At 42.5% G+C, this 22273-nt stretch overlaps 1 protein-coding gene across 12 annotated transcripts in view; it reads right to left on the bottom strand.

Moving 5' to 3' along the window:
* cadpsb (Ca2+-dependent activator protein for secretion b) overlaps nt 1–22273 on the bottom strand; it is a 59722-nt gene that overhangs the window by 3843 nt on the left and 33606 nt on the right. Inside the window, exons 12-28 of one of the 12 annotated variants that reach the window (XM_061069833.1) lie at nt 16984–17120; nt 16678–16865; nt 15212–15313; nt 14738–14801; nt 14510–14650; nt 14353–14362; nt 9538–9635; nt 7244–7252; nt 4532–4688; nt 4274–4415; nt 3303–3464; nt 1803–1958; nt 1545–1692; nt 1341–1415; nt 1145–1228; nt 1000–1032; nt 684–791 (exon numbers count right to left, since the gene is read on the bottom strand). In XM_061069833.1, coding sequence (XP_060925816.1) covers nt 684–791; nt 1000–1032; nt 1145–1228; nt 1341–1415; nt 1545–1692; nt 1803–1958; nt 3303–3464; nt 4274–4415; nt 4532–4688; nt 7244–7252; nt 9538–9635; nt 14353–14362; nt 14510–14650; nt 14738–14801; nt 15212–15313; nt 16678–16865; nt 16984–17120 — 1814 coding nt within the window. Of the gene's footprint in view, nt 1–683; nt 792–999; nt 1033–1144; nt 1229–1340; nt 1416–1523; nt 1693–1802; nt 1959–3302; nt 3465–4273; nt 4416–4531; nt 4689–7243; nt 7253–9537; nt 9645–13108; nt 13178–14352; nt 14363–14509; nt 14651–14737; nt 14802–15211; nt 15314–16677; nt 16866–16983; nt 17121–22273 lie in introns of all 12 variants that reach the window. The other 11 variants (XM_061069832.1, XM_061069836.1, XM_061069834.1 and 8 more) reach the window with 11 other exon arrangements.

Below are 22273 nucleotides of genomic sequence, written 5' to 3' on the forward strand. Positions count from 1 at the left end.
TTTCAGTGGGGTCGCGACCTCCAGGTTGGGAACCGCAGCTCTAACAGACCATGTCAGCCTCTGAGTTTGACATCATGATGTCCCTCGGGTCCATCCAGCAGTGCGTCTTACACCCAGCGTTTTCAGTTCACGTAAAAACAACTGCATGGGTACCCCCCCCTGTGGACTGGACCCGGAGCGCTGAGTGTCAAGTCTTCAGGAGGCTGACATGCTTCGTGTGGAAAGTATCTGGCAGCTTACAGCACAGTGGTGAGCTACAGATACGAGTCAGTGTGCTGACACCTTGTTTCCAGAGAGCACTGCTTCAGATAATCCTTTTTTGAGGATGCTTTTATGGACTCTTTGTAAATAAAAGTTTCCTTTTGTTTAATACACAAAGGCCCAAAAGCACTGTGGCAATGCACACCACAGGGCAGCAGCTGAGGTACAGAGAGGAGAGAGACAGAGAGAGAGAGAGAGAGAGAGAGAGAGAGAGAGAGAGAGAGAGAGAGAGAGAGAGAGAGAGAGAGAGAGAGAGAGAGAGAGAGAGAGAGTGGAGAGGAGGAGAGGGTCAGAAAAAGCCTCTTAGGCTGAAACACACTTCCTGGTCTCAAAATGGAACTTATCCCCCATCTGCCCTGTTGTTTTGACACATTCTGTAAGGCCCCTCCCTTCTTGTCAGGAGGAGACGGCATCTTACTTACATCAAATAACCTTTCTATATACACCTCCTCATTGACCTTATCACGGAGTATGTCCTGAGAGTGGCGCACAAAGGTCACGTAGCCGTCGGCCACATCCATGCCCGGTTTCTGTATGACAAAGAAGAGAGATACAGAAAGGGTCATTCAAGTTCACAGGGGTTTGTTCAACTCTCAACCCAAGTATTAAATACACACACACACACACACACACACACACACACACACACACACACACACACACACACACACACACACACACAACACACACACACACACACAGGAGCTAGCAGAAGAGAGAGGATCTTGTGAGACTTACGGGTACATCAACATATTTTGAGGCAGCTTTCACCTGAAATCACAAGAAAAAACAGCTTATGTATTTACTGAAGTATTTTAAATTATCAAAGGGTTCAAGGACGTTAAGGTTCTGAGGGATTGAAGCGAGAGAAGCTCCTTCTCACCGTGAAAGAGAGGAATGAGGAGAAGAGAGTGCCTTCATCGTATCTGGAGATCTTAGCCAGCACACTCTCCAGAATGGCCACAAACTGAGAAACAAAGCAGCGAACAGGGAATCACACATAGTTACAAAATCATAATTTCTAAAAGAACATCTGATCCTCTGACGTGGTTAAAAAACTTTGTCCACAGCCGATGTACCTTCGCAACCAGGAACTGGATCATGTCCTTCACACTTTCCTCAATCAGTTCATCTATTGTGGTGTGGTACTGTTTCTAAAGAGAATGTATAAAAAGAAAAGAAACAAAAATCACTATTCAAAAAAAGGCATTTATGTTAGTGGACATGAAGCAGATAAAATACATTATCTAACATGTGTTCACTGTCCCAGGTGAAGCTGTTACCTCTTGGCCCATCTCCATAGCGCACAGTTTAGCTGACTGGTCCTTGGCGTCCACCATCACGTTGAACATGGTGCATAGTGTCGGAGAAATGCGGAAATCTGTGGACCTGCTGCTCTTTGTCAGCTTGGACTCAAATGCCAAACGGGTGCTGCAATGCAAAGTGAAATATTTATACGTGCTGGCTTTATTATAAAAAATGCAGTTAACATTTGCTGCCTCTAAGTAGTTCTGCTGGTGTTGGTCACCCCCCCAACGCACCGCTTGACGCAGTTCTCGATCATGTTGCTGGACATGAGCTGGATGCGACTCTCCAGGTGTTTGGCGAACTCCTCCTCGGGCCAGTGCAGGTCCCTGATGAAGGTCTGGAGAGCTTCCAGCTTCCAGAAGAGATCCTCCGATGCCCCAGAGCCATTACTGCCAGCGACCAGGACAAACACACACACACACAAATACACACACACACACACAGGTCAGACGAGAAAGGTCACGCTGCTGGAGGGAGAGGGGGTCAGAAGGTGGGAGAGAGGGTGGAGGTGTGTTGTGGCAGGTGCAAAGGAGGATGCGGTTCCTCTGCACCTGAACACAGCTCGGGTTCCCCCCCCAACCATACACTGACAGGTCGGCTCAAACGTGTGTTCGGGCGTTTCTGGACAGCGTATGGGTGAAAGGGAGCGGACAGGGTTTACTGTCACGAATCAATAACCATGCTGCAGAGTATGATTATTGACTGGGATGTGAAGTGGCCACATGCAGGTAGAGTCACTGCAGAAATAGCAGCTAAGACAGAGGAGAAAGGGAATGGAGACGTGAGGGAGGGCGTGTAAAAAAAAAAAAAAAAAAAAATCTTTTAATGGTTCTTGTCTGGTTCCGCAAAAAATATATAAAAAAAATCTCCAAATTACTTTTCCCTCATCACAGGCCCTCTCTCAACGCCCATGTCCCGGGGCTGGTGGGGCTCCTGGGAGATTTACCAAACAAACCATGCAGACCTTTGGTTTTTTTTTGGGGGCACCCTGCCTAGATATGATTGGGGAGAGACGCTGGGGGGGAGGCTGATACAACAGAGAGGCTTGGGGTCTGAAAGCCAACGGCCGAGCCTCTTCGTGGTACCGTCTTCGGTCCAGCTCACGCTCTGCTCTCCCAATCACACCACAAGCAGGTGGTCAAGGTCAGGAATGAGCCTACAGCCATGTGCAATCTGCAGCACGCTGGAAATCACTCAAGCAAATGTCTGTGGACGACAACTCAGAGGAGATACACACATTCGAGAAAAGGGGATCTTGACTTGCAAATTTTCAAATGGGGACATACTGTCTGTTTTTCAAATTTACATTTTTTTGAGGGGTTGTTTGGTCAGTTTTTCTCTCTGTGTGCAGTAAAGGCCCAAATAGCCTCGGAGTAAGAGTAAGATATTCAGATTTGAGTTTTGTCCTGTATCTCCACACCTCAGCCCAACAGCATGCACGCTAAGACAAATGAGTGTTTCAGCCTCTCATTTCAGAAAGCAGAACCCCATCTACTCTAACACCTCAGAGCGCCCTTGGCATGAACATGAACAGGATTACCTCATGAGTCCAAACGTGCTAAATATGCTTCATTGTTTTGCTTTTTTTGGGGTTGTTTGTTACATCTTGTTTATCAGTTGCAGCCACACGGAATAATATGTGCTGCATCTTTTTATAAATCTGCGGGCATCTTCATACCAAGGCAGCCGCTGCTTGCTTAACCATTTCTTAAGTGAACTAGTTGAATACACACTCAGAGTCATATATAGCAGCCATCCATGACGGGGTAGAAAAGCTAGGCATTTGTGGAAGGTTAACTGATAGTCCTGCTACTGGCACGGGCAGATTTGGTACTTTGGGAATTTGGAGGTTCACATTTGGTAGATTCACATTGGGCAGATTACTTGTTAAACTCCTGCAGAAGAGACAGACAAAAAGAAAAAAGGTGTCCATAACAGTGGAGTGGGAGCTGCAGAAAAAGCCATGTAACACTCATCATAACAGTAACATAAAGTTTCAAAATCAGGTGGAGACAGTAATGTACAGTAGCACACGTAAAAAAAAAAAAAAAAAAAGAGACCAAACTTTACTTATCAAAAGACACACGTTATAAGAAAAGACCTGCAGAGTAAAGAGGGCTGGACTCAGGATGCACACACACACAGTTTTAACTGCAGTGAAAGGGAGAAGCGATGTAATACTGACAAGAATAAACATAAATCAAAACAAATTTGCTTTAAAATTATTGTTTACATTAAAAATTAGTATATATATTTTTTTTTTTCAATTTAGCAATATTAAAAAAAAAAAAAGCATAAGTCTGGAAGCCACAAGAAAGAAATAAGAGCAACAGAACAGACTGGAGGCCTTTAGTTTCTGGCGACAAGTCAAAGCACACATTATGGAGGTTAGTTCACAAAACAAAACAGAAACATTAGATGTTGCCCTGACCCCAATGTGTCTCAGAGAGATTGGTGAGACACACACATTAGTCAAAGACTATTTAGAGAATAAATAACTCATTTCTCTCGCAGAAAAAAAGCAGGTTATTCAGCCCACTCTTGACTCGCTCTTTAGCAGCGAACCTACAGGAAGCCCGGGCCATCATTAAAGCTGCTCGCACAGATTTCTCAGCCTCCACGTCGTCAGTCTGTCATCTAAATATAAAAAGACACGCATCTCCATCCATCCTACAGCCTGGCTACGAAGGCAGAGGCTCCTTACTTTACAGGCTCCCAGGACTCTCGCTCAAAGCCCTTGTGAATTGACTGTGCGATGGAGGACTCCATCAGATCCACATATCTAACCACCAGAGGAGCATACAGATCCTGAAGGTGCTTGTGGAACTTTCCATTGCACAGATGATCTGTGAGAAAAGAAGAGAAAAGGAAGTGATAAAAATACATGTGAGTGCATACGTTTAAGCACATAAACACCTGAGGGGAGTAATAAAATAAATGTGAGGCAGGTGCAGGAGCTCACAGTCTGCCCGGAGGAAGTCGTTGAGCAGCTGGAAGAGAGGGAAGCTGTCCCAGCTCTCGGGTGATTGAATCTCAAGAGCGGCGTCCATGTCGATGCCGTAGAGGGCCAGGAAGTTCTCTGCATGCTCCACCATGAGGTCCGTCCACCACGCAAACGCCTGGAGACACAGCAGGAGGGAGAGGGAGCAGGTGAACGAGTTGACATTAGGGGATAAGGAGACGCAAGGAGGAAAGTAAGGAAGGAGGAACTAACAGACACAAGTGGAGCTTTTTGGTCTAAAAAGGAAATCCCATTGTCGGCTTTGTGTATGTTTGAGGAATAGTTCAAAATCACGGGGAATGGGCTGATTCACTTCCTTACAGAGAGTTAGGTCTTAAAGCTGGTTTGACTGGAGGATGGACATTACTCTCATGTCAGTCTGTTAAATATGAAGCTGGAACCAGGAGGCAGCTGCTTGAAGCTTAGCATACAGACTGGAAATAGGGTGAATTGTTTCAATAACAACGAAATAAACAAGTGGCAAAATTTCCATTGTGAATTATTCTCCAAGATGAGAAAGATGAGGTGCAGCACAGATGCTTTGATCATGATGTGCCATTTTTTTCAAAGGTCAGTGGTTATATAGCTTATTATTATCTAAATAATATCTGCATCTTTTTTAATGAGAGTGCATTTTTGCCCTGACTGGTTTTGCATTTTCTTAATACCACCGGGCCTGAAATTTTATTTGAAGGGAAACACTAACAAGTCTTAAAATAAGTTAATCAACTGTTTGTGTATTTGACGGATGCGGAAATGATCCTCATCTAACTCTCTGCAAGAAAGAGAGAAAAGAAAACAAGCCTCCAAACTCTTCCTTTAAATGTGCCTCATTCCAAATCTGCTGTGTAATTTTAACAGATATAAACGTGGGTTGTTGAATAGTGAAGGTTTCATGCTGGATACGTGGGCTCTTGTGTTGGGTATTTCCTTTCAAACATAGTTTCACAGAGAGAAAAGGACACACCATCATACCTGTTTGCATGTGCACATGTTTGAGCGTGTGTATGTGTGTGTGTGAGTATCCTTGTTTGTGTTTCCCATCCCATACTCTGACACTGAATCCACAGCTTATATTGATCAGGACTTAAAGTGGGTATTAGTTGTTAATCCATGTTAATACGTGTATCAGGAGAATCACACAGTGGGGGTTGCATGTTCGTGCCTCGTTATATATCCACGACAGAATCTATCAGTTTAAAGGGAGAAGGTGCTTTTTCTCATGCAGATGTGGAGCTCCCTGCATGCTTGTCTCTCAGGGGAAGAGATGGGGGGGGGGCGTCCACCATTCACATCGCTGACAAACCCACGGCCCACGAGATGTGAATGTGACTCATGCACATCTTGGCCTACAGGCACACCGAGGACTGCAGCACACAGCAGCTCTTGTGTTGGAAGAGCGTCCGTTCCAATTAGTGAAGTGAGCCTCTGAGGTTCGGCTGCACGTGTTCCAGCAGCGTCAGGACTTCCTCGCCCTCTGACAGCAGAAGTACAGTAGTTGCTTTGCTGGCAGTCTCGGCTTATTTGCTTATCATTCAGGCTAGCACGTTGCCAAGTTCAACGGACGAAGCTTAAAGGGATAGTTCACCGAGAAATGAAAAGTCACTCCTTATCTGCTCCTGCTCTGCTGATGGACGGGTGGGTGAAGTGTTTGAGTCCACAGAACACTTGTGGAGTTTCAGGGGTAAACAGCGTAGCAGCGGAATCCAACACAATTGAAGTGCCTCCATACTGCTCACGTGGTGTCATCCAAGTGTCCGCAAGCCCCGAGATTCATATTCGTCTCGAAATGGCGTCATTTACATCGTGTTATCATCCGAGGAGTGGGTGGCTATGTCCGCTAGCATCTCCACTTCTGGTAGTTCCACTTTTAGGCTTAAAACATGTTCTGAATCACCATGTTTTGAGTTGAATATGAATCTCGGGGCTTGCGGACACTTGGATGACACCACACAAGGAGTATGGAGGCATGTTGTGTTTTTTTTCTGTTGTTTTTATTAGGTCTGAAGAAGGGGTCGCCTTGGCTTTACCCCTTAGACTCCAGAAGGGTTTAGTGGAATCCAACGTTTCACCCAACCATCCATCGCCATAGTGGTGGGTAGATAATGAGTGACTTTTCATTTTTTCGGTGAACTATCACTTAAATGTTTTCGACTTATGCTGCATGCTTTCTTTTCTTCTGAAAAAATTTGTTTTCAAGTTTTGTCTCATCTGGCTTAACCGCCACGATGGGCGTCAACCCCTTACTCACCTGTCTACTTACCTGCCCTCTCCCAAATATTAAAAAGAAAAAAAACGGCTTGAAAGTTCTAGTTTTTTCGACAAACAGGCAGCAAACAGAGATCTTCTCCATCACATTCAAGGAGAGCAGGGACACTCTTATTAAAAGAGGAGCTCTGTCAACGCTTCTGACAGGTGGGGGGTGGGTAGGGGGAGAGGCTCAAAGGTCGCCAAGCGGAGCGGCCTCTGACCTTTGACGGTGGTTACGGGACACATTCAGGACCCTGAGAGCTGACAGCCAGTGTTCAGCCAAAGTTAGATTCTAGTGCTGTGACAATGCAACTGTATCAGGGGACCAATTCCTAGGGTGGAGGGGAGTAAGTAGACGTTGCATCATCTACTGGACATGCACGGTGCATTGTGGGAAGTTTCTCATTCCACTTGACTACATACCTCTTTTCCCTGCTGGGACAGTCACCAATCATATGACAGTGAGAACACAGGGAGATGTACAGAACAGGAATGTATTTTTGAGGCATTTGGTCATAGGGCTGGTAAACTGACAATAGACAGCAGAGAGGGATGGAAGAGGAGAAGCCGGGGGGGGGGGGAGTAATGCTTGAACAAGTGCGGACTGTGAAAATTAACTGTTGGATGGAAAAGGGGGGGGGGGAGGGGACACATGTTTATGGTGGATCAGACTTCAAAGGTTCACATGGAGCATACTTTGGGGGGATTTACTGGTTCAGCATGCTTGGAGAGAAAGGAAACCTCTGTATGGCCCGATGAACATGCTTCATGATCACAGGTATGTTGTGCAAGCTACGGTGCCTTTTTTTTTTTTTTTATTTTCTTTCTGCCAAAGTCTTCTCAGCTCTACGCCTAGAAAGCCCACCCACCGCAGCTTTATCTATGAGTTCATCCTGAGCCTAGAAAAGGTGCGTCGTGCCATAAGTGGCGCACATGCCAAACAGGGGGGGTCGTGATGGGGGGACTGAAGAGGAAAAAAAGAAATAAAAATACTGTACCGATTGATCTCCAGAACTTGTGACTGCCGCCTGTCAAGCATATTCAGAGAGATACAATAAATCTGCTTTATCTGCATGTTCTGCGATCCCACTGGATCACCTTCAGATCTACACAACTACATGTTCATCATCAGCTCAGTGTTTATACTAGCAGGTAGAATGCAACGGGGGGGAGAGTAACTCGAGTGGAGTACTTCATTACAACTTTTAAGGTATCTGTACTTTGTTTTTGGTATTTACACTTTATTGGACCATATGCTTATACTCTAATTGTTTGGTAGGGAACTATTTTGCTTCTAACTCCACTAGACGAATCTGACAGCTTTAGTTACCGGTTCATTTTCAGATTTCCTTAAAGATGTATACATTGCTGAAATCAAAACAGACTCAACTAATTATTTTCCCATCTCACAAAAAAGCATGTTATAGATGTGTCTACTGCAATTTCTCAAATGTTTTAATTCAAATAATACTGTTAGGCTCAGAGAAAAACATTTATTAACTATAGCTATATCACACTGTATTTATCTCACTCTATCACTCACAAGGATTGTGACAAGGATTGTGAGTGATACAGTGAGATAATTTTTTCTACTTTCAAGTGTATTTAAATGATAAAAGTTGTGAGCTTCTTCTTAAAGGTCCAGTGTGTAAGATTTAGGTGAAAGGGATCTATTTACAGAGAGTGAATATAAAATAATATTATCGATGTTTTCACTTGTGTGTTTCATCTAAATTGTACAAATTGCTGTTTTACTTTATCGTAGAATGTGGCCTTTATATTTAAATATTTAATTATATTTACGTTAATAAATGAGGTGAGGGGTGTCCAGCTGCAATATACGACTTCACCACTAGATGTCTCTACATTCTACACACTGAACCTTTAAGTGGGATTGGGAATGCAGGACTTTTGACTTGAAATTACCTCCGCCAAGGATGCTTTGTTTTCACGCCTGTTTGTTTGTTTGTTCGTAAGCAACATTAAGCAACTGAATGGCTTTCCATGAAACCTGGTGGAAGGATGTGGTATAGGTCAGAGAAGCACTTTTGATGTGAATATGGATGATTTCCAGTATTTGTACTTTTTCCCAGGAAATATTTAATTGATCTTGATGAAAAAAAAAACAGGCATGTTTAGGGAACTGAACAATAAGTGTGGGAAATTTGGTGCATATTAGGGGACTGTTGGGCCTTGGCGGAGGAACACGCTCTACTGAAGAGCCACTTTAGTTGTGTAAAGTCATATTAATATTTGTTCTTCTAAATGTGGCCAAAGGGAAACTTAACACAACATTAAGAGCAAACAGAAGCCAGGAGTAACTTGCACTGGCCTGTTTGACTGTTTCCTACTCTCTGTACTGGAGTACCTCAAATAAAATATTACCATATGCCGCCTTGTTGAACTCTGAACCGTGATCAGAGGAAAGAACTGCACACATTATATAATTTCCTGTCTAATTTACAAACTCTGCTCAAACATAGCGCTCTGATTCCATGTAGCCATGGTCTGTCGAACACCAATTAGAGCTTCCTTAAATTAAATTAATCTCCGAAAGGTTTTTTTTCTCTCTTTTCGTTAACCATAGATGAAAGCAGCTTTATTTATAGAAGGCTGATAATAGGACTAACTCCCTGCTGTGGGGCGGAGTGAGATAAGAGTGAGAGTAAAGAGGGAGAGTGTTTTGAGGAGGAGAGGAGGAGAGGGTTCTCACTCACCTCCGCATGGTGCTCCTGGTTCTGCTGGAGGACCTCTATGACTAACTCCGCCAGGCGAATTGTTTCCTCCAGCTTTTTGGCAGGCGTGACTAAGCGGCCTACGTTCTCTGAGACAAAAGGATGAGGGTGAGGGATGAGTGGTTAGTCAAGCACAGAGAAGGATTCCAGGGGGATTTTTATTTTTTTACGACTATTCTAAAGAGTTTTCCTGTCTGTATATTTGACCGTTTAATAAAAGTACAAACACAGCACTTACACTGTGATGTTCACAAACCAAACCCCCTAAGTAAATCAAGCGTGTCGTCATTTACATGCATTTTGAGGCTGCGTGACATATGGCAACAGAAGTGATGTGTTTGTAGGATAATCAGATTTATGTCGGAGGAGTATCAGGCACAGGAATAGTGGCGTTGGGATGGAGGAGCAATGTAGCATCAGAAAGCATGCAGAGTGAAGCGGTACTGAATAAGCCATCTGTATAAGGAGCTGCCGCATGCTGTGGTCCAAAATCCCTCACTGAACACACACTTTAAAAATAATTCATCACTTCTGTTTGAAACTTCAATCAAACTTATATCAAGACTGATCAAATTTGTGCAAATAATTGTTTAATATTCTACAAAATGACATTTACAGTCATTTTCCAAGAAATGTAAATACTTTTAAAGAAAATGTGTAGACATTCCAATTTCATAATTATGATTAATTTCATCTTATTATATAAATACAACACAGACATGTTTTTCTTGAGTCATCAAAACAAGTCTTACTCATTTCAGCAAACTGCCTGCGGTGTGGTTGGTTCACTAGATGCTTAAAATTGTTCTTCCCTCAAAAATATCTATTTAAAACAGCATTAAGTTAATAAATCAATTGATTAAATAACCTAAATGTCTTTTAATGAATACTTTTTACAGTGTGATGGTGTTGAATCTGTCATCGACTGAGATTTTGTCCTATTTTCCTTCACTTAGCTGCTGATTTTTCTCTATAACTTGCAAAAGCTCCAGATCACTTGGTTGTACCTCTGCTGACAGAATGATCAGCTAAGACAGTTACATGTCGATGAAATGGGAATATTCAGTGCACGACTATGTGGAAATGACGAATGTGTATAATCTGAACATCAAACCGAATGGCTACACAAATCTGAAATCAAAAGGACATAAATACATAACTTTACATAAAACATTAGCGCTCTTACTTAAGACTGCAGGTCCAACTGGGGGTATTTGATTGTTCTCACCATTATTTCTCAGATATTTGAACTCAGGCCAAATCAATAATTTCATCTATTTTTGGGCCCTAGCTGTAACGGCTAAATAAAACCTAATTTGCCACTTCAGGTTAGGCCTTCAGTTCTCATGTAAGGTTTTTCATTGGGATTGAAATCTGAGATATCTAAAGCTTGTACTTCAGCCACTGTCTGCAGGGACATATAATCGACACTAATGGATGGATCACGTGGATTTGTGTTACAGTAACTATATATCCTGTGGTCATAATGTCCTGGACGGGACGGCTCTGAGAGCACGTCTGTGAAGACATGGATCAGGGTTTGGTCTAGAAGGGGCAGCGCAGCTCAGCTTCATCAGCGCAACAGAAGAAATAATAATCAGAAACAGTTTGGAGTCAATCCATTAAGGCGTTTAAAACTATAAAAAATAAAACAATTTCTAATGTGTCCACTTTGGAATATTAAAGGTCCAGTTCACCAAATTTACAAGAAACACAACAGAAGCTAAACAAACTGTGTCACTTTTCCCCGGTGGAAACGTGAGCCACGTGCATAGTTTCAGTTTATCTGCATTGATCTGGATATGTTTTCATGTTTAAATTCACCTGATCTAAAATAGATTAGGCTTCTTTGAATCATTCAGCTTATCTAGTTATCCTTTTTAATTGTGTTTCAACTAACTGTAAGACCACTTTCACCTCAGGGACAATTAAGTTACATTTTATATGAGGTGAAAGTTGCAGTAAAACCAAAACTATCTTCATGACTGTACCACAAGAGAATGATTTTTTTTGTTTGTTTATTTGTTTGTTTGTGTGGGATTATGGTGGAACTGACCCTTTAAATATCAATTTGAAATATATGACATTTAGAAAAATGCATATACGTATGTGAAGGTACAATCCTAAATAACTGTATATGAGGATTATATTGGATGTTGCTTATGTCCTTTTCCTATTTTCTTATTTGATTTAACCTTTAACGAAACACAAGATGTATTCTTTTTGTAAGAGATTGTATCACTCTATAATTGTTCATGCAAAAATGCAATTTGATATATTTTTTTGCAAATTCAACACATTATTCTTATTTAAAGTGAATACTGGATTGAACCTGAACTACTGTCGATGGATATTAACTTAAAAAAAAAAACCTCCTCTGTTTAAAACCAGATCTGTAATGATAGTAATACAATCTCCACTGTATGTACTTCCAAAAAGAGATATTTAAAACATAGCAAGACATTTAAGTACTTATATAAATCTTATTTGTACTGTATGAAAGGCTATGCTACAGGTCAAGTCTGTGCATACATGCATATGTTGTAAATCTATAAAGTATATGTGTGTGTGAGGGGGTGAGGGCTTAGGGTCTGTGTGTATTTGCATGTATGTGTGCACTGTGGCTAAACCACAAGCTAAACATGAGTTCACCTGGATCCTTTTGATCCTTTTGACCTTTCTCAACTTCAGCGAGAGAAAAGGGAGAGAAGAGATAGAGAGGAGATGTTTAGAATTAGCAGGGTTCTGGGATTATTGTCATGTTACAGGGGGGAAAGCTCAGAGTTGTTATCCATCGCAAAGAATCTGCTGGGACCTTTTCAGCTCCTGGGACTGAGGTTTCTAGGCAACAGACACAACGTCACAAACATGTAATAAAAAACAGAAACACTGAAACGTCACCCTGTGGAAAATTGGAAATCAAAATTGTGATAAGATGTTTGTTAACAAACAGACAGAAGCTCAGACTATCGTAAACAGATAAGGACACACGGACGGCTGTCAGGAGCATAGACAGGACACACTGAGTGACTTGAGTTTGAATCAAGGGGAAAAGAACACAAACAGGAGCTGTTGCATTCGGATATGCTACCCTGTCCTCCTCATTCAATATCTCCTTCCCTATCTCTGGTGTCACAGTGTGAGGAGAAGCCTACCTGTTCAGCACAGCACACCACTGAGACATGATCAGACCAAATGACTGGAGGAGATAACAATGTAAGCAATGTAAAAATGCATTCAAGTCAAAGGAACGGGCATCCAACCAAAAGAAAGAAGCTAACAGACCAGACTGCTCATTCATGTCCATCACAGACAGATGGTACTAAAAGAAGGACCCCGACTGATTCAGTGTGGTACTGCTCAGATCTCTCGGCTGGTGCGCTCCCCACTCACTCTCACAGACAAAAGGCACAGATAAAACAAGCATGGCAGGAGCAACATCTCTGAAGAAGAGAGGATAGGCAGAGGGTGGTGGTGGGGAGGGGGGGATGAGGTGAAAGAGGAGGAGGAGGAGGAGGAGAGAGGCTGGGGAGAGGAGGATGAAGGTACTCACGGATGGTTAAATCCATCACTTGAGACGCCAAGCAGAAGACAGGGTGCTCAAACATTTCCCTCTTTTTCCCTATAAAAGAGGATTGGGGCATGCAAGAGGCTGGGGTCAGAGGTGGGTAGGAGAGAGGTCAGAGGCTGATGGGAGGAGGGCTGTCCAGGTGAAACCGATATTGTGCCGGACAGGAGGCCCTGCGGTAAAGTCACATGGTCGGTTTGTTTAGAACCAGGTGCCTCACGAGGACAGTGGGAAGCAAATTCACATGGAATGGCAAGATAGTAAGGTTTAGTTCCTTAGTATCTTTAGCACCCTGGGGGATTTCTTTCAAGGCATAAACAACATCAGAGTTTCCTATAAGCAAAGTGCATGTTGATGCATTCGATGGATATATAGGAAGAAAAGACAGCAGGGGAGAATAAGACATTATATAAAATGTCTTGTCACTTTTTTTGATATGGAATCCATGCCAATAGAGAAAAGCCATGTTGTTATGTCTCGAAGCACATGCAGATGTCTGATGCTGGTTTGTAGGTGTTCAATCCCAGCATTCCTTTGGTTCAAAGCCACTTATCACTTAGTCAAACAAATCAGGTGATAACTTTGGCAGAGCCAACGACTGTGAGCGAGGAGAGAAAAGCAGAGCAGACAGGCGGGGGGGGGGCAGGGAGTGGAAGACAGTGGTCTTCACCGAGAGCAGAAGACAGAGGGGACAGGAGAGCTACGGGTAATCGGAGGCAGTGGGGGGGGGGGGGTTGTCGAGGGGGCACGGGCAGCGTCAGCTGGAGGAACCAGAGAGGTAACAGCTACAGTAAGGTAACAGGAGAGGGGGGGGTGCATCGACTGGAATCTGGATGTCAGGACGTTCAGTTAAGCTGAACTCAATGCAATCACCGGGCGCCTGAGGGCCAGGACGCCACCCAGTCTGAATCGGCACAATGAGAGATCAGCACATCAACAGATTTCAGGGCTTTGGATTTGAATGCATTTTTACTCACACACCTCAACACAAAAGCCAACTTGACCTACAGAACAGCACAGAGCTAAAGCAGGCCTGAAACAAAGGAGAGAGTTATTGGACTGAGACAAAAAGGGCCCGACACTGTCACAAATAATTTGGGATATGGACACAAATATACCATTATACCAAATTCATGTGTAAAGAAATATATGAATACGTCAAAGTGACAAGAACAATCTTATTATATTACTGCAGTAGAAACAGGGACACTGTTATGGAATATTAAAACGTGTCTCATCCTGTTTAATTTCCACACACAACCAGTGACTGAACTCTTCAATCTGAAAAGCCAAACAAAGTGAGAGCATACTTTAATGACCACTGTGGTTATTTTAATAATTACATCGTTAAGAAATTCCCTCCTGCACTCATTATCTGATGTGGGCTCGTGTGTTTTGTTTACCTTCAATTTTAGCATATTCTTTAATCCGCTCGTAGTTGAGCGCAGCAGCCTGCTCCAGACACTTGCGGATGACTCCTTTCACTTCCTCTGGTGGGACTGGGGTCACGATGTCCTTCATCAGGACCTAAAGAGGGAATGTGTGAGCTGGGTCTATTACATCACACTCGCTCTTTCACTGTGCATAAAATGTTTTAAAGTTGAATTTACAAACCCTCTCCAGCAAGGATAACGTGGCCTTCAGTGCTCCCTCTGGACGGCCGAAGGGGAAAAAATATCTAAACGAGAAGATGCAGAGAGACAATGAATGAGCAGTGAGGAAACACCAGTGGGCAGGATGATTTTCGACTTGCATTGTGCCAGACAGCGTTAAGAGATTTGATGTATTGCTGGAGGATATTCTATCGATCTGAAGCTAATCTCAGTTGCTTCTGTATGTTCACGCATGAATCTTGATATGTCGCATTCACTGATGTTTGACAGGGTTCATTGTGACATGTCCCAGACGTGTTGGAAGAAGTGCTGCTGGATCAAATGAAATGCATTCTACTCAATGTATTCAATAGATTCTGCCATTCGCTATTGTTGAATGTCACTCAGGTCCTGGCAAATTTTAGAGACGTGTGCTAGTAAAAAAGACAGAAATATGTTTTTCGACTGGTGGGTGATGTGCAGTTTGTTTGTTTACCTGAAATGTACAATCTGGTTTTCCAAAATCACACGCAACCGCTCCTTGATGTCTTCGAACCGCTCCTTCTCATCCACTTTCACTGTGCTCAGCCCGTCCGGCCTGCCGGGGTCACAAGCACAAACGTTAAGCCCACTGGAACCTGACAGAGGTTCAACTTATCAACCAACGAAAAGTAAGCGCACACTGGCTAATGGTTTAACAGATCCCACCCCGGGAACTGACGGCAAATTGTCGTTTGAGTTCCATTTGTGTTTATGTACAAATAAATGACAGCTTCTCACCTTTTGGGCCCTTGAGCGAGTGGCATTTTGGAATCCTTAGTCTTTCTAAACGTGAATGTGCGTACTCGCTTAGAGGCCGTGCGAGGACCGGGGCTCGGCGAGCTCTTTGGGGAAACGAGGGTCTCATAGCCCAGCGGCCCCCAGTAATTGCTGCCCTCTCTGACTTTAACGCACGCATGGGAGGATGAATAATATGGACAGTAAGAGACTATGGCAACAAGAACAGAGAGAAAGGAAAACAAGGAAAAAATGGTAGAAAACAAGAAAATATGTGGAGATACACAATTGATTAACAACGTAACGTGGAACAGAAAACACAGCAAAATAATGAACAACAACAGAAAAGCAACAGAACATAAATCAGAACATAAATATGGCAAATTAATTAAGATGAAGGACGTAAAAAAAGGTGTAGGATGCTTCTGATGAGCCCGACTCAGTTATGTTCTCGCCCGTTGTTTATAGAGATTAAGTGCGTCCCCCCCCCTCAGTACAGTATAATGTATAAGACATATCAGTCCGCTTAATATAATGGAATGTGCTGGTACTTCATGTTGTTTGATCTTAATGGAGACATATGATGCTTTATCAATTTTGCTCTTTCCTCTACAGTGTTATAAGTTTTTTGTTGGAAGTAGTCCATGTTAGTCTTGGCCGATAATTCTGCTTCATCGTGATGTCACTTGATTGTGTGACACCAAACTTTGACTGATCTCTATTAACAGCTTTTCCTGCTTTTAAATGCAAATTAATTTGTCAAAAAAAGGAACGTCAGTGCATGTCGGTCTATGTGTTCCATCTCTTTTGCTCTCCACACGGTTTCACTGCAGGCAGACCCTGCCTGCTCAAATGTGATTCTGCACATTGACACAGACAATCTGTTTATAGAGATAAGATGTCACGTTACATGACTATGATGAACATTGCCATAATGCACGCCCCCCTGTCTTAAAGAGACAGGAGCAAAGTCTTTCTGACAGAAGGCTAAAGAGAAATGCAGCAGCAATGGGCAATATGAGTGTTTTATGAACATTGGAGCATTTAAACATATTCATCAAACCCATATTGAAATGATCAACCTGAATTTGAGCATGATATGTCTCCGTGAAAGGGTTTTGAGATCCTGCTCAGCGACGTCGCTTACAAAGCACAGACACTTGAATAGAAGGGATCAGGGCACACCTGTTCCCATGGACATGGGAGGCACAGAAAGCAAAGCTGTAGTGAAGGAGAGTGGGATCAATGATCGCCCCACTCTCTGCTCTCTCCAGCAGATCACGCAGGTAACACAGATGTCTGTGACAACCTCGAACTCCGTTCCTGGCACAGTACTCATCCAGGACAAACACCTGGCCTGGGCTGAACCATCCCTGCACCACACAAACACAGACGGGGGGGTTATGTTGATGCATATCACCGAGCAACAGCAGCCCACTGTCTAAATGCTGTACATGTAGTGTGTGTTCTAACAGGCAGAGAGACACTCACCAGGCAGCAGAAGGTGTCGTTGAGCCTGTGGTCCAACGTGAGCCGCTGCACCATCTCAAAAAGCGAGGCGTGGTCAAAGCTACAGGGGTTAGCGGAGATAAACTCATCCATGCCATGTTTCTGAGCTCTGTCAGCGTCTATCCAGCCAACAGCACAGGGAAAAGCACATGATTCAGAGGAGAGGACATCAGTGAGACCCGGGAAAACAGTAAATCTTTCTCACAACACAGAGACACCAGGGTTGTTTTTCAGCTACTTCTAAGGGCAAATTATAAACACTTACAGCTTACATTGTCAACTTGCATTGTGTCAGACAGCGTTAAGAGATTTGATGTTTTGATGGAGGATATTCTATCGATCTGAAGCTAATCTCAGTCGCTTCTGTATGTTCACGCATGAATCTTGATATGTCGCATTCACTGATGTTTGACAGGGTTCATTGTGACATGTCCCAGACGTGTTGGAAGAAGTGCTGCTGGATAAAATGAAATGCATTCTACTAAATGTATTCAATAGATTCTGCCATTCGCTATTGTTGAATGTCACTCAGGTCCTGGCAAATTTTAGAGACGTGTGCTAGTAAAAAAGACAGAAATATGGTAAAAGACTAATTATTTTAGTATAAAAGTATAAAAACAGTATAACAGTATAAAAAAGTTGTAAAAAAATTATTGATGGGAGAATCGCAGTTGCTGGAAAATCAGGATCTCACTGGTTTTTGACTTTCTCTGTATCAACAGGAGACTTTCTATGTGAAACTCAGTTAAGAAAAAAACGATGGTGACATCAAATTGTGTAAAAAATAAACTGTATATATGGTTGATGAAAACATTGGTGGAATAATCTTTTTATTTCTCTGAATAAAAATGGAAGACATCTAAACTGACCTTGATTTCTTGCTCTGCGAACAATAAAGCTTTCAGAGACAAAGATGATGGCAACAAGGATGATTTTAAAATAGATGCTCTCATGTCCTGTGTGTGAGTGACAGGTGTCATGTTCACGAAACACTGACATGAGTGATGATGATGATTTGGGGGTGAGGGTGGGGAATAGAGGCCTGATCTTGGGGGGTGGGGGGGTGGGGGAGTACCAAATAGAGCACAACTGACGTCTGTCTACCTCTAGGTTAGAGGGAGTAGGGAGAGGGTATTAATACTGACGCTAAACATTCACAGGGATTTGAACCTACAGAGGGTTACACTTCAGGAAATGAGCTTATTATTTTTTTTTTAAACTCCAATCTGAGGAGGAAAACCTGCGAGACAACAAGTCAAATGTGGACGATGGAAGTAGAGGTTGTTCAAAGGAGAAGGACAAGACAGGTGCAGATAAAGTCATAATGTAAAAAAGAGAAGGATTACAAAGATAAGTGGATGGCAGTAGGGGGGGGGGCGGTGCTGGATGTGGGACGGGATGAGAGAAGATTCAGTGGGCAAGACGACCCCTCCACGGGACAAAGACATGTGGTCCGACATGTGAAGTGTTGGAGAGTGAGGACCACAAGAGGAAGAGTCGCTGAGGGGCAAGTCTCAAAGGAAGTGAAGTTGTGGAGGAGTGTTGAGATAGTGATCAAACATCCAAAGAGGGAACAGAAGGCGCCTGGTGCTGGGCTGTGACACACAGTGAGTGGGCTGGATCGGCTTTGGCTGGATTAAATGAGGAAATGGAGTTGAAGTCCAGAATATCTCAGTGCTACGGTAACATTATCATGACTTACAATAGCTCGTACTTCAACCATGAGTAAAAAATGACCAAATTACCAACGTGAGTAGGCGGGTAGTTTTGCATACATTTATAAAATTATCACATGCTTGGAGAACATCGTGACTTTTCACTGAGCTTTTAAACGTCATGCACATCTGCAGACCCATTATCAAATGTGCATTTTCTTTTCCTTTTTTTTTTTTTTTTGGCATTCCTTTTTTTTTTTCTCTACGCATTTGCAAGTTGACAATACTTGAATATGTTGCAGTGTATTCATGATCTCTACAGAGCAAACTAACAGGCATACCACTACTGGAGAAATCTAATAGGGTAGCAATGCAATTTGGTGCAAGTACATGGGTAAATAGCATGAAGCTGACAGAGGCAAAACTGTATCATTCTCTGGGAGATGGGGGTGGGGGTGGGGGTGGGGAATGAATGAAAACTCCTGTAATTTGTACAAAAGTATAAATGGACACATGACACAGGTGTTCTCCTATTCAGGCAAACAAAGGGCAGTCAAAAGAAATCAAAATGAGATCTCTCCTTTTTCTGGAGGTGTAACACCGGTCTAGCCTCTATCTACAAGCCCATCTACTGTAAGAGGAGGAGGAGGAAGAGGAGGAGGAGAGGGGGAGCGGGGGTCTGGAGTATTTTATTGTAAGAAGGGGCGGCATTAGCTACTCCTTGTCTTTTGGCATTCAGAATACTCCGCATACATATTTGCCAACTCTCATCGAAAAGGTTCAAATGAAAACAACTAAAAGCAATTGAGCCCTCTGCAGTAAAGCATGATCAACCCTCGGGACAAATTTCACCCATGCATCCAATAGATACTCTAACACCACAGCCGTCATCATTCACACTTTATCCTCATTTCTGTCGTTGAGCCTACAAACCAATCTGATTTTCTTTCTAGATCTCATCTGCAATAAAAGAGTCACCAGCTTGTTTTCAGCTCATGAAATAATTTAAATTATTAATAATCACAGGAGATGTTTACTCGTGTTTCTAATGGGGTCACATTTTATCATCACGTTGCTTTACTCTGAGGGATCCCATCACCAATGTGAAAAAAAAGAGAGAAGGCAATTATGCAGTAACAGCTCTAATGTTCAACTTTAACCATAGCTGTGTCAAATAATAAGGTTCTTAGAATAAAAATACATGCATCCTATACTGGCACGAATGGATGCTTATACTTTGATCATTGAGTAGAGGTCGTCAAAAACAAAACAAAAAAAGTTATCAACTAATATCTAAGACATGAAGCGAGACGTGAAAAAGGATAAGAGGGAGAGAACAGAGAGAGAGAGATAGAGAGAGAGAGAGAGAGAGAGAGTACGTTGCATTTGTCAGATAATCAGCGGGGATTATCTGAGCTGTGCCGGCTACAGGGAAGCACTTACCCTTGAGTCCAGCTAGAAGACAGCAGGGTAAGAAGGGACAAACCAGAATAACATAAAGACTAGCAACAAGGCTGGAGGAGAGCAATCACGAAAGACCCTGACCTAGCAGCTGCATTACTCAAGAAGGGTACAGGCAAAGCATGAAGAAGAAAACACAACTGAAAAACAACAACCTATACCAACATGAGAGTTTGTGGGCGGTGGTGTGTGAGCACATGTGAGGATATGTGAACTTGACAACAGATGTTGAGGCATATTAGAAAGAGAGAGAGAGAGAGAGAGAGAGAGAGAGAGAGAGAGAGAGAGAGAGAGAGAGAGACAGAGACAGAGACAGAGACAGAGAGAGAGAGAGAGACAGAGACAGAGACAGAGACAGAGACAGAGACAGAGACAGAGACAGAGACAGAGGGAGGAATAGAGAATTTTACGATCCTCATCACTCCACTGCAGTTTATTTATTGTGGATTCTGAACAAGTACTTAAGGAGTTGGAGAGCTACACGTTAAGTACTGTCCCTCTGTCTGCAGATCAAACACAAGTCTTACTTTTAAAAGGGACAACGGCAAACACACACACCTACATGATGAAGTCAAACCCCAACAGTCGCTTTCATGTGTAACAGATGCCTGTCTTTTTTAAAAGGAGAGAGAATATGAAGGTCCTGGTCGAGTTCAAATTGATAAATCAATACTAATAACTCTTGCCGCGCTTTAAAGGAGTACTCCACTTATTTTAAAGAAAGATCATTCCACTTGTCAGTTTAATCTCCTAAAACCCTTTTATCCAAATGTAGCACAAGATTTCTGATTTAATTGTGAATTAATGTGTGTTTTCATCCACTGCTCTTATGTGAAGTTGGTAATCTTTCCAGGAGGGTGCCGATACAATATTTCAGAAGAAGAGGGCACATTAAAAGAAGCTTGAGTCAAACTTTAAATGGTGGAAAACAAAGCTGATGTTTGTTCCTAGTCTGTATTTGACGTATGTGTCCTCTTCCACCCAAACAGATTTGAGCTTTTCATCTGTCTTGTTTTTTTGTTTCTGTGATGGAAGCAGAAGCTTCAGTGGACTATGAAGTCAAACAGAACATTTATTTAACTAATATTTATTTGCTGAGTCTGTTTCAATTGCAGTTTGTTGTATTTTGCTGGTATCATTTAAGTAACTTTTCCCTTTGGGCAGATATTAAAAAAGATGAGTTTTATGAACAAACTGATGAAATCCACCATGATAAATCCGCTGTATAATGTCTTCTGTGTCTGAAGGAGCTTTGTTAAGTCTTTAAAATATAACCCTGGTGATGTCATAGTGATGTCATCACAGCTTACTTTGGTTGGAGTTTAAAAAACGCAAATTTAGAACAGAGTCTGCACAACTATCCAGATATCTGGTGTCTGTTTTACTGGACTAGTGTTTGAGAGAGACTGACTTTATGGAACTGACTTCCACATTCATGATAATCCCTGGAGTAACCCTTAAAGCCAGCTCCAGAGGCATTGATCAGTATGTTATCCTCACATTCTTTTAATATGTTGTATTTCCTGGGGTTTGTCCACATTTCATGGAACCCTTACAGCCTGTGATGTTCACAAAACAACTCAGCGGAGTAGAAAAACCACTTGAAATGAAACCAGAACCTTCATAGAACTCTTGTTTTTCGATCGGTCCACTGCAGCAGAGTCAGGAGGGCTGTGTATGTTATGGTCCCAGTGCCATTCAAGACCACCAGGGGGTGAAACATGTACGCGTGGTGTGCCACAATGTTTCAGGGAGGGGGGGTAGGAGGTCTGTGCCATTGTGAGGAGGCTTTGAATGGCAACAGCTGGCATCAGAGGCGTCGACTAACCACAAGAACGATCACATACTGGACAAAGAAACCAATGGAGAAACAACATAGAATTTATGTAATAGGATTCTGAATAACTGGTCCAATTCATGTAGCTCATATAGTCCAACTACAATGGTATGATTAACAAAGAGTGACATAGACTTGGGGCTTTTTACAATTTACCTATCGTTATAACTATGATTATCATTACTGCAAACCTAGGGTGTTAGTTATTAAGTATTTCTATTGAATGCCAATTATTTTTTTCTAACCACCCTAAGAAAAAAAGAAAAAATAGTTGTAAAAGAAATCGTTCTCAATCTGAGTCCAAAAAATGCACACAAAA

This window comes from Limanda limanda, chromosome 4, assembly GCF_963576545.1.
Source record: "Limanda limanda chromosome 4, fLimLim1.1, whole genome shotgun sequence".
In the NCBI taxonomy this organism is placed as follows: Eukaryota; Metazoa; Chordata; class Actinopteri; order Pleuronectiformes; family Pleuronectidae; genus Limanda; species Limanda limanda.